This window comes from Engraulis encrasicolus, chromosome 2 (genome assembly GCF_034702125.1).
Source record: "Engraulis encrasicolus isolate BLACKSEA-1 chromosome 2, IST_EnEncr_1.0, whole genome shotgun sequence".
In the NCBI taxonomy this organism is placed as follows: domain Eukaryota; kingdom Metazoa; phylum Chordata; class Actinopteri; order Clupeiformes; family Engraulidae; genus Engraulis; species Engraulis encrasicolus.
In genome coordinates, this window is record NC_085858.1 from 47,920,804 (window position 1) to 47,935,803 (window position 15,000).

The 15,000-nt window shown below is 46.0% G+C and overlaps 1 protein-coding gene across 6 annotated transcripts in view; it reads right to left on the reverse strand.

Moving 5' to 3' along the window:
• sun1b (Sad1 and UNC84 domain containing 1b) overlaps positions 1 to 15,000 on the reverse strand; it is a 73,016-nt gene that overhangs the window by 8,052 nt on the left and 49,964 nt on the right. For all 6 annotated transcript variants that reach the window (XM_063189952.1, XM_063189946.1, XM_063189971.1 and 3 more), the window contains 9 exons: positions 12,865 to 12,963; positions 11,924 to 12,017; positions 10,764 to 10,822; positions 8,115 to 8,392; positions 5,830 to 6,114; positions 4,650 to 4,742; positions 3,421 to 3,584; positions 3,062 to 3,206; positions 2,141 to 2,488 (listed from right to left, as the gene is read on the reverse strand). In XM_063189952.1, coding sequence (XP_063046022.1) covers positions 2,141 to 2,488; positions 3,062 to 3,206; positions 3,421 to 3,584; positions 4,650 to 4,742; positions 5,830 to 6,114; positions 8,115 to 8,392; positions 10,764 to 10,822; positions 11,924 to 12,017; positions 12,865 to 12,963 — 1,565 coding nt within the window. The remainder of the gene's footprint in view (positions 1 to 2,140; positions 2,489 to 3,061; positions 3,207 to 3,420; positions 3,585 to 4,649; positions 4,743 to 5,829; positions 6,115 to 8,114; positions 8,393 to 10,763; positions 10,823 to 11,923; positions 12,018 to 12,864; positions 12,964 to 15,000) is intronic.

The following is a 15,000-nucleotide window of genomic DNA, read 5'->3' on the forward strand; positions in this document are numbered from 1 at the left end:
CCACCCAGTAGCAACCTCAACCAAATCCTCAGTCCAAAATGAAAACATGTCAGGAAGTCAGGTTAAGCTAAGGGTTAAAGTCCTCGAGTTATTCTTAAACCTGAACATCCTCTAGCCAAAGCTGCAAAAACAAACAAAAACAAGTGGACTGGGGCCATGAGTAGAATCATTAACAAAATCTGGGAAAAGCCACAGAGTGGGGCACCAAGATTGTTTGCTGTCAATTATTGCCAACTTTGTACAGCTGCATCTTTAAAAAAAAACAATATATATTTTGGACAGTGTGAGATGGTGACAAGAAGTGATCGGGAGAGAGAGATGGGGCAGGATCGGGAAATCGAACCCGGGTCCCCGGCTTAACACACACCTGCAAGACACTTTTCCTTCTTTGCTGCCCTACAGGTAACCTGCTACAGAGACCGTCTGCTGCTCCAAACTCGCTGTATATAGAGCGATAATGCCCCATGTTGGAAGCTCAGCAAATTCAGAACAGCCTTTTACCCCAGAAGAAATTGTGAAGGATTTCAGAAATATGATTTCAGACACATGATGTTGGGGTTGGAAAACAACTATTTAGTGTTGCGATAAGAACAAGTTTGTGTCCTTTTCACATATGAAAAAAATATAAATAGGCCCTGCTGTGGCCAACCGGTAGGGCACTCGTCTGCCATGCGGCTGAGCCGGGATCGATTCCCGGTCTGGTTCATTTGCAGACCCCTCCCCATCTCTCTCCCCATTTGCTTCCTGTCCACCTCTCAAACTGTCCTGTCAAGTAAGTCAAAAAGGCTTCAAAAAATCTTTTAAAAAAAGAATAAAAAATTGTAAATAATACAAATTATATATTAAATATATGTATGACTATTATGTCCTCTGCCCACATAATGTGAAACAGGCTTGCTGTTCCTCCATCTATAACAAGAGCAGACCAAGCCAGTGCATATGAGCACTACAACAGCACCCTCTGGAGCCGAGGAGCATACCCAACATACAGTGAAAACCACATGTGCAGGAGTTTCAAACCAACCAATAAATTCACAAATCCTTGTAAAAAACATTACACACACACACACACACACACACACACAGACACAGACACAGACACAGACACAGACACAGACACACACACACACACACACACACAGACACAGACACACACACACACACACACACACACACACACACACACACACACACACACACACACACACACACACACACACACACACCTGCTCGGTCATGCCAGCAGGCATGGCGGTTTGGGCAATGCTCACACACATGCACACACTCTCCCTGTGTCTCAATTCACGCACTTGAACACTTCGGGCACTGTGTTTAAGTGCATAGGGCGCTCACACTGAAAGCTCTTCGCTGAAAGCGCCTGGATGATCCCCTAACACTGGCGGAAAACGCTGTGCTTCAACGATGGACACTGCACGCACTAAACGGCCGCCATGTTGACAATGAAATGGAGGAAATGTGGCGTTCAGTTCAGTAAAAGAGTTTGGTCAACAGTCTCCTAATTCTGTAAGTAATGTTGATGGGACACAAACCTTATCATGCCAAGCAAAGTATTGTATGTGTGATGGTTGCCCTTTGGGGTGAAGGAAAAGTAAATACAAGCAGGAGACGCTGTGCAATGTAAACAGTAGCCAACCGATATTTTGGCAAGCTAATGCTATGCTCAGCTGTCACTTCCAGCGAGGGCACAGTGCATAGTGCTCAAACTTTTCCACGACACTATGCACTGAAGACCTCAGTGCACTGTGTGCACTATGCAGGGGTGATAGTGAAAAAAAATCCTGAGCCTGAACTTTTTCCCCTGCTCTAACGACAACGACAAGATACTGCATAGTGACGTAACATAGGCCTATTTTGACACATTATTCAAACATTTAATAGCCTGTGTGTATGACCATTATTCAAGCCTGAGAGTAGAAGAAAACCCTGAACCTGTAACACTTTCTGAGATAAGAATAAACTAATGGCTAATTATTATCAATATTTTTATTTTTGCAAACTCTGTCAAGCCTGAAATCAGGCATGGAGCCTGAATACTATCAGCACTGACTATGCACTAACCGTCAGTGCACTGACACAAGTGCGTGGATTGAGACATAGAGTCTCTCTCCCTCTGTCTCACCTGTTCCGTCATGCCTGCAGCCATGGCGGTGTGTGTGACGCTCTGGGTGACGGTCTCTGCGCAGGAGGAGGCGGCGGCCGGTTGCTCCTGCAGCTTGTGCTCCTGCTGCATCTGCTGCTCCTGCATCTGCTGCTTGTGCTCCTCCAGCTGCAGGGAGACGTTTCCCAGGATGCTCCTCTCCAGGGCGGCCAGTGAGGTGTGCAGGTCTTCGCCGCGTGCAAAGCGCGCCGACAGCCACGCCAGAAGGGACTCCGGTAGACGCACCTCGCCCGCCCGCTCGCCCTCCTCGCCCACGTAGAACACGCCCTGAAGCTGACGACGCACCTCCTCACTCACCTGCGCAGATACCTGCAGACACACAGACACAGACACACACAACATCAATTAAATTTGACTCAACCCACTCTGCTATTACCAGAATCAGGGTGAAATATTCTGAATGTGCAAGGTCAGACAAGGGCTTTTTGGACATGGTGGTAATATAAATAAATAATGAGACGCAGTTTGTGAGTGCGGATTTTTCTTCCTTAAGTTGACGCTTTTTATCTCGCACCCAAAGACTTTCGTTTTTCCAAGAAGTTGAGCGCGTCCTTTGCCAATACTCAAGGTCAGACAAAACATCACAGTGCTTAAAGCCTACTGTACATCTTTAAAAAAAAACTGTGCAAGAGCTAATGGAGAATAAACTGTATAAAAAAAAATAAACTTTTAAAATGTGTACCGTACATTACAGCGGAGTGTAACAAGGTGGATGTGTGCGCGTGTGTGAGAGTAGACAGTATATGTGTACAGAAGCATGTGTGTGTGTGTGTGTGCGCGCGTGCATGTGTGTGTGTGTGTGTGTGTGTGTGCGCGCGTGCATGTGTGTGTGTGTGTGTGTGTGTGTGTGTGTGTGTGTGTGTGTGTGTGCGCGCTTCTTACGGTCTCCTGCAGTTTGTCCAGCTGCTCACAGCGGCCGCGGCATCCCATCACCCCCTGCAGGTCGTCTCTGATGCGGCCAAGCTCCGCCTCCAAACGACCCACCTGCTGCAGCAAAGCATCATGGTCTTCCTGGCCCACACCCACACTGAGATGAGGAGAGGAGGGGAGAGGAGAGGAGAGGAGAGGAGAGGAGAGGAGAGGAGAGGAGAGGAGAGGAGAGGAGAGGAGAGGGGTGATTTTTATTTAGTGAAATGTAGTGCCATTTTTCCAAATTCTTAACCAACTCTTATTGTCAGTATAATATATAGCCAGTGCTGAGTAAAAGCTGATTGGTTGAAAGCAGATGCGAATGCTCCCACCTGATTGGAGGAGGAGGGACCACTGCTTCTTTCTCCTTCTCTTTCTCCTTCTCTTTCTCCTTCTCTTTCTCCTTCTCCTTCTCCTTCTCTTTCTCCATCTCCTTCTCCTGCTCCTTCTCCTGCTCCCTCTCCACCTGATGCTGCTGTTGCTGCAGCTGAACCTCCTGAATAACATAACACACACATCATTTACAGTATCTATTAGGGTAAGATACGTCAATCCATCCACTCAATGCAAAGGAGTGTGCTCAAGTTCATCCCATCCTTCTTCTTCTCTTTCTGTGGGGTTTGATGGTGGCTTGTGTATAATATGCACGCTACCGCCATCTACAGCGCAAAGGGAGCTCCACTGATTCTCAACCGAAGGTCTCCAAAAGTGGCGTTCACCCGATATCACATGGATCCAGGGAAAGTGCGAGCTTGAAGCATCTTACTCTGATAGAACACATGCAGACACTTAGCCGGCTGGCACTAACTACCACATATGGTTCAAATTACAGTGGCACCTAGTCAAAACCCGGCAAGCCAGACAGTAAATGCAAGGCAACCGTCATATTTATGCTACTGTTACTGTTCAATGCACAACATACACATGCAGACACTTAGCCAGTTGGCACTAACTACCACATATGGAGCAAATCACAGTGGCACTCCATCAAAAACCTGCAAATCAGACTAAATCAGTACATGCAATGCAAGCGTCATACAGGTATTTATGTTACTGCTCAATGCAAAAGTGTGCCTTCCCCTTAAAATATAGCACTTCCCATTTATGTATGGGTAAATATCACACATAACATTTTAGGTAGGGTGCGCACATCCAAAAACACTATTTTCAGGTGCTAGACAAAAGTGTTGAACATTTGAAAATGTACAGTTGACAGTTGAACACTTACTTTATTTAATGAAAAAGCAAAGTTTCAATCACCCTGGATCTTCATCAGGACAATCATCAGATCATATTCCTTGATGAGGATCCAGAGAGATCGAAATATTATATTTGAATTGAATTGCTTATGAAGCATTTTTGGCTGTGTGCAGACCTACCTCATTCAACTGAATAGCACACATGCACGCACGCACACACACACACACACACACACACACACACACACACACACACACACACACACACACACACACACACACACACACAAATGCACGCACGGACATACGCACGCACGTGTGCACGCAAACACACACGCGCGCACACACGCACACGCACACACCTGTGTCTTGGCAGCCAGGGCCTGCAGAAGTATCTCCAGTTCAGCCAGACGAGTCTCATGAGCTTTCTGCTCTGCCACGTACTGCTCCTGAGACTGGAGAGATAGATAAGGAGAGAGAGAGAGAGAGAGAGAGAGAGAGAGAGAGAGAGAGAGAGAGAGAGAGAGAGAGAGAGAGAGAGAGTTGTGAAATAGCAGCAAAACATGTTGCAGCATGCCATACCCGGAGAGACAGTGATCGTATGCAATGAATTATTCTGGTTTTATGCTTGTGTGTGTGTGCGTGTGTGTGTTTAATGTTCTTAATGCAAATGTGTGTGTGTGTGTGTGTGTGTGTGTGTGTGTGTGTGTGTGTGTGTGTGTGTGTGTGTGTGTGTGTGTGTGTGTGTGTGTGTGCATGTGCGTGTGCGTGTACGTGTGTGTGTGTGTGTGTGCGTGTGCGTGTGCGTGTGATATTCTTAACACATGTATGCTTAATGTTCCTAATTGACCTTAACATTCTTTTATGTTATCTGTAAGCTTTGGCAACACTGTTACCAATAGGCATGCCAATAAAGCATATTTGAATTGAATTGAATTGAATTGAGAGAGAGAGAGAGAGAGAGGATAGGTAAATCAAGTACAAATATTAGCATTTTAACACAAGTAATGAATCATTTCCTTAAGACATATTCAAGCTTATTCTCAGTGTGAAAAACAATCCATAACTAAACTAAGTTACTAAAAATGCCACCAACATCCAAAAGCCCTCCACATCTTAACACCTCCATTATTCCCATCAATTCTTCCGCATCCTCTCAGAACTATTCTCCCCCCCAGCTCACCTCTGCCTTCTGAGAGGCCTGCTGCCCCTGGCCCTGGCTCTTTCCTCACCTCTGCCTTCTGAGAGGCCTGCTGCCCCTGGCCCTGGCTCTTTCCTCACCTCTGCCTTGTGAGAGGTCTGCTGCTCTTTCCTCACCTCTGCCTTGTGAGAGGTCTGCTGCTCTTTCCTCACCTCTGCCTTGTGAGAGGTCTGCTGCTCTTTCCTCACCTCTGCCTTGTGAGAGACTGCCCCCAGCTCACCTCTGCCTTGTGAGAGGCCTACTGCTCCTGGCCCTGGCTCTTCCCTCACCTCTGCCTTGTGAGAGGTCTGCTGCTCTTTCCTCACCTCTGCCTTGTGAGAGGTCTGCTGCTCTTTCCTCACCTCTGCCTTGTGAGAGGCCTGCTGCTCCAGGTCTGCCCTCAGCGCCCCCAGCCGGTCCTCCAGGATGCCCGACACCCAGAGCCCCAGCGCCTGCCGGTCCGTCTGGGCTCGCAGCTGCTCCTCCAGGCCCTGGTACAGGCCTAGCGTGTGGCCGTGCTGCTCCTCCTGCCGCTGCTCCCCCTGCTGGACGTTTTGCCACAGCGCGGCCAGACGCCCCTCCAGCTGCGTCAGCCGCGCCGAGTCCGCAGCCAGTAGGGCCAGGAGACGCGCCTCCGCCTCCGAGTTCTGGGTAGAGGAAGGATGGGGGATAGGGGGGGATAGGGGTGTAAATAACAGCCTACATGATTATATGATTCGATAACGATTTTTTAAAGGGTTTATGAAACGAAAACAAAGTAAAAGAATTTGACCATTTCCAGGACAGATTCTGAAAGTTCTAAGCCTTGTGAATAAAATGGGATATTGTCTGGGTGATATTTTGTCCTAAAAGTCATGTTAAAACGTTCCCAAAAAGTGTTATGTTTACTTTTTTTCGTGACATGCAAATTTTATGCAAATGATATGCGTGACATAGAAGGGGAGAGTTCACCTCATTCCACCTTGTTCAGATCAATGGCGGCTAGTACCAAAACAAAGCACAGTGTCAAGCAGTGTGTTGCTGGAGGGCCGAACGGTGCCAGCTGCAAAAATGGCTACTTGACAGAAGGAATATCTTTGCACAAGTTCCCTTCTGTTAAGAATGATGGAACTGTGGCCGACAAGGAGAAGGCTAAAACAAGCTAGGGCTCTGTGGATCCAATGCGTGGTTTTGAAGCAAGCTTCACCACAAATGTGGAGATCGCGGGCATGATTGGACTGAAGAGAATGCTATTGCCTCAAGCAGTTCCAACAATTGACATCGCCGGCGTGCAGACTGAAACTGCCCCTGTAACTGCTCGGGCACGAAGACAGGTGAGTGCACTGCTTTGCTTTAGGCTACTCGTTTTATCTTGTCCATCTGCTTTGTATGTTGTTTTCAGGAAAGGGTAATGCACATTACATGCCAAACCGATGCGAATGCTCTCGGAATATGCACTTTTTGTTGATTGCCATTCAACTGGTCAATAAATTGGTTTTGGGAGGATATCCGCGCATCAGCGTGGTGCTCTCGGTTGAGGACAGCCAACTCACAGACTGGGCTACTGCTTAGCGAATAAACGAAGATGCACATAGCGTAGGCCTACTTTGAAGCGTTGATTGTTTGTTTTTAGTATTGTGGTGCACGTGTGGCTGACGTTTGGACACACCTCGTCCTCAGAGTCATGCTGAGGGACACGCGACCCCTGTGACTTTGAGCACAAAAAATAATAATAATGATAAACGCTAAAAATATGCTGAGGACTCAGGCTATCTAGGGTATTTTTCCAACAGCCTAATACTTCCGTTTTTTCTCTAGTTGATGATATTTTTGCATGTAGCCTACATGCATTTCAATCACACTATATCGCGCAATTGAATCAAAATGCCCCCCATTTGTCAACAAATACACACGCCATGTCATCTTTGGGTCATGGCAAAGCGCCCTTAGGAAGCGTAACCATAAACAAAACGAACTGTCAGGCTATGTCAACATCAATCATCAATCGTCACTTCGCCTGTCAGACATGTCACTTTCTGCAGATGTATCAGTGCCTCTGAAATAGATTTGTGCTGCTGTTTTTTTTTCTCATGAGGTTGGATGTGTGGTTTTTCGACACGCTGATGTTTGTATCATAATTTTGGTTCCTTTATAAGATGTGGGTCAATCAAATGTGTGTTGTTTTCTCAGATCGCCATACTAGCAAACCAGGGACTCTCCTCTTTGATGTCACAGCCCAGCTCATTAGTCACACCAAATTTCACAGAATTCACACTTTGAGTTGCCATTTTCACAAGTTCCTCCAGGATGATTGGGTTCAAAGTCTCATCGATGCTATCAGAAAAAACAAGGCTTTAATGGGAATGACCGTTTGTTTTCGTTTCATAAACCCTTTAAGGCAAAGTGCAGTAACTACATATTTTGTCAAAATTGAGTTTAGACTGAAAATGGTCATTACACCTCCTTGACCATACGAAAAAGCCTAACGGTACAGATGTGTCCTACCTGAGGGATATTTCTATGTCATATTTGCAGTAACTACAATATCCAACTTACTACCAAAGCATTTTTTGTAAGTTTTCTTAGTTGTCGTTTTCATAGATAGTGCACTATGCCTTTGTAGGGCAGTACACAGGCCAGTCAGACAGCTGGTCTTCCCTCCTCTCACCTGTGGTATGGAGGCAGGCGGTGGGGCGGTGACAGGGGGCAGAGTGGGTGCGGTGGCCTGCTCCTCAGCGGTGGAGGAGGAGTCAGAGCTGAAGAGCCATGGAAGCGCCAGCCATGGGCCAGAGGAGGAGGAAGAGGAGGGGGAGGAGGAGGAGGGGGAGGAGGAGGAGGCGGAGGAGGGCAGCAGGGAGTAGAGAGAAGAGGAGCTCCACTCGGACCACTCTGTCACGTTCACCACCGGCAACACTGCCAACATGGACGGACCCAGGTACCACAGAGCTGTGGAGGGAGAGAGAGAGAGAGGGGGAGAGAGGGGGAGAGAGAGAGAGAGAGAGAGAGAGAGAGAGAGAGAGAGAGAGAGAGAGAGAGAGAGGATAGGCAAATTAAGTACAAATATTAGCATTTTAACACAAGTAATAAATCATTTCCTTAAGACATATTCAAGCTTATTCTCAGGGAGGGAGGGGGAGAGTGAGAGTGAGAGTGAGAGTGAGAGAGAGAGAGAGAGAGAGAGAGAGAGAGAGAGAGAGAGAGAGAGAGAGAGAGAGAGAGAGAGAGAGAGAGAGAGAGAGGCAGAGGAGACAAGACAAAATGAAGAAAAGAATGAGCCTGATGATGAGACATTTGAAATTCACAAGAGTAGTTTATCTATAATCCGATCGCCTTTCACACACTGTGGGTTTTCCGAGACTGAAAACCATACTGAACTGAAAAGAGGACTACAGGCACAGGCATGTTTGCTTCGAGCAATGCATTAACATTTATTTTATTTTTTTACTGAATGGAGAGGGGAGCAGTGTTGCCAGATTGGGCAGTTTCCCGCCACTTTTTGGCCATAGAAATCAATAGAATTGGGCGAGATTTAGTGTTTCCAGGCAGGTTTTGGGCGAGAAACCTTCAGCCTCATCTGGCAACCCTGGAAGGGAGTATGTGTTTGTGTGTGTGACAGGGACAGTGTTGCCAGATTGGGCTGCTTAGGATGGCAGTGTGCGGGTAAAAATGGTATTGTGCAGAAAAACCTGCCCAATTTTTGCCATAGAAATCAATAGAATTGGGCGGGATTTTGTGCTTCTAGGCAGGTTTTGAGCATTTTTTGGGCTGGAAATCATCAGCCTCATCTGGCAACCCCGGCCTGGGAGAGAGAGAGAGAGAGGAAGACAAAGAGTCAGGGAGACAAAGCAAGGCAAAGAGAACATGTTTGTTATGCTAGTGTGCTGACTGAGAGACTCCCTTGGTCTGAGTAAGGGCCGTAAGAGCTTGAAATGTCACCAAAGTTATAATAATAGTCATTGTAATAATAGGAGCTTTCTTATGTGCATGCAGTATATGACCTTTGTATGTACACTTGAGTAGAGTGGGAGATACATACTGTAGGTCAGGATGATTGGGAATTAGATGAAGTGAATGTTTGTCTGCGTTTATTTTATTATTTGTGTGTTAGTGTGTGTGTGTGTGTGTGTGTGTGCGCGCACGTGCATGCGTGCAATGTTTGTGCGAGAAAGAGAGAGAGAGAGAGAGAGAGAGAGAGAGAGAGAAAGAAAGAGAAAGAAAGATATAGAGAAAGAAAGAAAGAGAGAGAGAGAGAGAGAGAGAGAGAGAGAGAGAGAGAGAGAGATAGAGAGAGATAGAGAGAGAGGATTGACATGGGGTTAAGAGGTAAGACCAGAGCTGACACTAACACTCTGGCACAGAGCAGAGGACAAGCCAATGCAGAGATGTGTCTAGTGTCTATAAGTGGCAGACACACTCCATAGAGATCTAGTGGGAGTGTGTGAGAGTGACTGTGCACGAGAGAGAAGGGTTTCGTGTGTGTGTGTGTGTGGTGTGTGTGTAGCACCGTGTGCCGACACTGATAATGTCACTCAGCTGCCACTATAAGGCAGCACATCTCCAATAAGCAGCCAAGGATGTGCCAGTCACCCAGCCCTCACTGTCACACCGAGGGTGTGTGTGTGTGCGTGTGCGTGTGCATGTGCATGTGTGTGTCTAAGTTAAATGTATGTTGTGTCAACCAGCAAGTGCATGTTTGAGTGTGTGTGTGTGTGTGTGTGTGTGTGTGTGTGTGTGTGTGTGTGTGTGTGTGTGTGTGTGTGTGTGTGTGTGTGTGTGTGTGTGTAGTGTCATAATGACCTCAATTACACGTCTATCTCAGCAGAACAGCTGCGCTCAAGAGACATATGCATCGACTTTGGACAGGAAGGAAGAAATGTATGCAGAGATGAATGAGTACATACTATGTGTGTTTCTCGGTGTGCAGTGTGCAATGCATCCGCCTTTATGTGTGTACAGTGCAGTATGTGATGTGTGTTTGTAGGTATGGTGTATGCATGCGAGTGTATTCGTATGCATGCGTATCTGTGTGCATGACCTCTTTATGGCTATGACAGTATGTGTTTTTGCGCGTGTGTGTGTGTGTGCACACGCATGTGGCTGTGTGTGTGTGTGTGTGTGTGTGTGTGTGTGTGTGTGTGTGTGTGTGTGTGTGTGTGTGTGTGTGTGTGTGTGCGCGCGCGTGTGTGTGTGCGTGTGTGTGTGTGTGTGCGTGTGTCCGCGTGTGCATGCATGTGGCTGCGCGCGCGCCTGTGTGTGTGCGTGTGCGTGTGCTTGTGTGTGTGAACTGGGTCACGATGAGGAATCCTCACACACTTACCCAGCAGCAGTAGGAAGGGGAGGAGCAGGAGGAGGAGCTTCCATAGCTTGGGCAGGCACCTGAGGGACGCAACACACACACACACACACACGCACACGCACACATGCACACGCGCGCACGCGCACACACACAAACACACACACGGAAAGCAACAGTCAGCTATCAGACAGGGCAAATCAGCTCTAGTCTAATCTAATCTAATCTAATCAACCAATAGACCTCCGTAGGCAGAGGCCAGTCCAGCTACTCCAGTGCTCTACATCTCCTCTCTTCTCCTCTCCTCTCCTCTCCTCTCCTCTTCTCCACTCTCCTCTCCTGTCCCCACCTCTCTTCTCCTGTCCTCTCCTCCACTCTCCTCTCCCCACCTCTCCTTTACTGTTCTCTCCTGCCCTCTCCTCTTCTCTCTGGTCCTCTCTACATCTCCTCTCCTCTCCTCTCCTCTCCTATCCTCTCCTTTCCTCCCCTCTCCTCTACGTCTCCACTCCTCCCCTCTCCTCTCCTCTCCTCTCCTCTCCTCTCCTCTCCTCTCCTCTCCTCTCCTCTCCTCTCCTCTCCTCTCACACTGACTGACTGCTTCTCTTCCCTTTCCTTCCTTTCCCCACGCCCTCTCTCCATAGTTCAGAAGGTCACCGACTAAATAATTGGCTGCAAATCCAATATCCACTCGCCCGATAATGACATCAAAATCTCTGCCATACACACAGTCTTTGTCATGTACACATGTTGCACGCACGAGTCCGAACAGGCCACATCACAAAGCTAGTATGAAAGAGTTTAAGTGAGGTGTGATTGAGTTTAAGTGAAGTGTGATTTCTGTGCTGTAAGGGTACAGAAGATATGTTGGTTGAAATAAAAAATGTATTTCCATGAAACAAAGAAATACGCTCATTTGCTGATCCATCCCCGTCTCTCTCTCTCCCCCCTCCCCACTCATTTCCTGTCTCTCCACTATCCTGTCAAGGCAAAACCGCCTTTTTAAAAATTTGGCCTCGTAAATTTGACGTCTCTCCAACTGACATCCGGAACAGCGCAGACTCAAATCGGTGCCGGGGTTTCAAGGAGGGGGCTTATCGCTTATATGTAAAATTGCACAGCTCATAAGGACATTACACAGTACATGGTTATTCCTGTGAGATAGGCAGAGCGGAGCAATGTGCTACCTGGTCAGGAAAAAGACGTTGATGAGGGACATGAGCGACACCAGCTGATACCATCCTGTCCCCAGCCACCACAGAAGTCCCCTCGCCGCTTTCCCTGTATGCGCACGCACACACACACACACACGCACACGCACACGCACACAAGAAAGAAACAAAAAAAAGTCAGTCAAAAACAAATTAAGTTAGATGTGTTGATCACTTGTGTCGGATGGGTGTTGTGAGAAAGGCATGCTATCTATGGGGGAAATCTGACGCAGATGATTCTGGGAGAGAACTGGCAGTACATACAGTATGCAATAACCCCTGCACATGGAAAAGCTCAACATACTAATAGCTGTCAGAAAGGACAAGACAAAATGACTGTGTCGTAAACTACACAGGTGTTTGTATGTATATCTTTGGAATTCTGCTGACTGCAGCGGGTGCGCACACAACACACCACGCATCGGCAACGGCATCATGCAGCATTGCAAGAAGACCATAAAGACAATCGGCTAAGATTGAGAGAAGACATTAGCACACTACAGTACAGAGAGAGAGAGAGAGAGAGAGAGAGAGAGAGAGAGAGAGAGAGAGAGAGAGAGAAGAGAGAGAGAGAGAGAGAGAGAGACAGAGAGAGAGAGAGAGAGAGAGAGAGAGAGAGAGAGAGAGAGAGAGAGGGCTCAAATCCCTCACAATCATACCCCTTTCCACCACCATCATACCTTAATGTACAGTTAGGCTAGCAGCTAGATTGATCAGATAGACTCATTCAAACGCAACTCTGCTGCATTTGGTTTCACATTGAAAGTACCAGATGAAGTACAAGAATGAAGTACTAAAAAAATGTCTTTACCATGTCCAAGTCATCACCAGCACAATACACTTTTTTTTATACCACAATAGCCAGACTCATGCATCAGACAGGTGTGCTGCTTTGTTCATGGATGCCGGGTACTCACCTGGTGCTAAGAGGAGGAGCCAGAGTAGTGAGAGCAGCTTCCTGCCGCCGGATGCACCTGCTGACGAAACAGCCCGACACACCCCCAGCACACCTGCGCCTGTAGCACACACACAGACAGACACGCAGACCGGGAAATTAGCAGATGGATAGCAATCAACAGCTAAGTCATTGGCATTTTTTAGAAGCAGGTGTCAGGGGGTGCAACCACGGCTTTTGTCACTAATGTATGAATTTATATTTTAAAAAATGTTTTACTGGATTACCTAAAATGCATGCGCTTGTGTATTAATTAAGAACTATTAGTTAATTCATGTAATCAGTACAACAGTGGCATTAAATGTGGATGCACTACCTGCCATCTTCAACAACAAAAAGTGAACAACAACAAAAAGCCCCAGCCAGACAGCAATTCAACATGCATTGACCACAGACCTAAAATGTTTGAATGTCATCCTGGTGTGTTCACCAAAGAAATCTAATTTAGTTAATTGCACTTTACATTTACAATTATTTACTCCAAAGGGGTGTCGCGCCTTTTGTGTTTGTAACAGGGAGGGTGCGTTGGTTCCACAAAGTAATCCAATGAAGCAGCAAGGAGGAACTCGCACACCACTGATGCCGATGCATAAATTATTTTAATGCATAAGGAAAATAAAGAAGGTGCTACCCAGTGAAGTGCAAAACGTTTTCGGTCCTTCAGACCATCATCAGTGCCATTAAAATCCTTTATGCATCGGCATCAGTGGTGTGCGAGTTCCTCCTTGCTGCTTCATTACTTTACATTTACAACAAATGTTCCCTATTAGCAATTCTAATACTTTCCCAGCTTGGAAGCTCAATATACGTCTTACATATTACGTTAAACTTAATTCAGTTCTAAGTATAAAGGCTTTCAACTGGGTAAACTGTACAACATAACACCAAGCAACAACCCCTTCAACACATGTTCATGAGTTCTTTTCATTGAATTGGGTGTACTGAGTGTGTACTGTAGATGTGCTCCACAGCAATAGACAGGTTGAGCTACATGTTGAAAAAGAACTTGAAGAAAAAGAGTTGAATGAAAAGAATTAGCACAGAGTAGAAATCTGCAAAGATGTTAAGACTGGAACCAGGTTAAGAGAGAAAAGAAAGTAAAGTTAGAGAATGATTTAATATTAGATCAATCTACAAAAAACAGACACATTAAGAGGGAAGAGAAAGAGAGTTGGAAATAGTAGGCGAGTACATTTAGGGTTTAACCCCAAAAAAATTGATACAAAAGGTTTTTCTATGGATTCTATTACTATTGGACCTGCTAAATGACATACTAAAAATCTAGTAAAATCTGACTTTGGGAAATGAGTTTTTTCAACATGGCTGCCATAGGCTTATTATATGGGTCAAGAGACACTCCAGGTGAATAGGCCAAAATATTTAGCTTGCCGATATCACCATGAAACTTAATCCTGTGATTATTCACATATTTGTGAGAAAAAAATGTATTGCAAGTTTTCTGAAATGTTATGTTTTAATATGGTAATTGGACTATATGTAATTAAATATGCATTGAATTTCAAAATGCAAAACCTCAAAATCTGAAAAAGCCAAGCTCAAAATTACTCTTTTATTTTGTTTCTAGCAAGCCAGAAGATATCTTCAGAAGAGATTATGGACATATCTTTTTGTTTTGTAGTAAATCTAAAAATATTTGTGCAGACACACCAGCTAGCATTTTTTTTCAAAACATGATTATTTAACATCTCTCTTAGATAAATAATTGAGTTTTGTGTTTCTTTGAGTCTGGTGGTATCATTCTTAGCATGTATCAAGGGCAAGGTCAGCTGTCCTCAAATCATAGCCTCTCCACAGAGGTGTCCTAAGGGCTGGTGCTGGGACTCCTATTTGCCATGTACACCACATCATGGGTCATGTTATCTGTTCTCACAGCTTCTCATACTACTGTTACACCAATGAAGCACAGTTACTTTGTGCCAGATGACTCCACGGTCACACACATTTCCGCTTGCCTCTCTGAACTATCCACAAGTATGAAGGAATGCAACCTTGAGTTGAGCCTCGCCCAAATGCACTGCTGGGGATCCCAGCCAAAGATTTAGGTTGCCATGATTTCGAGCTCAATATGGATTCTGCT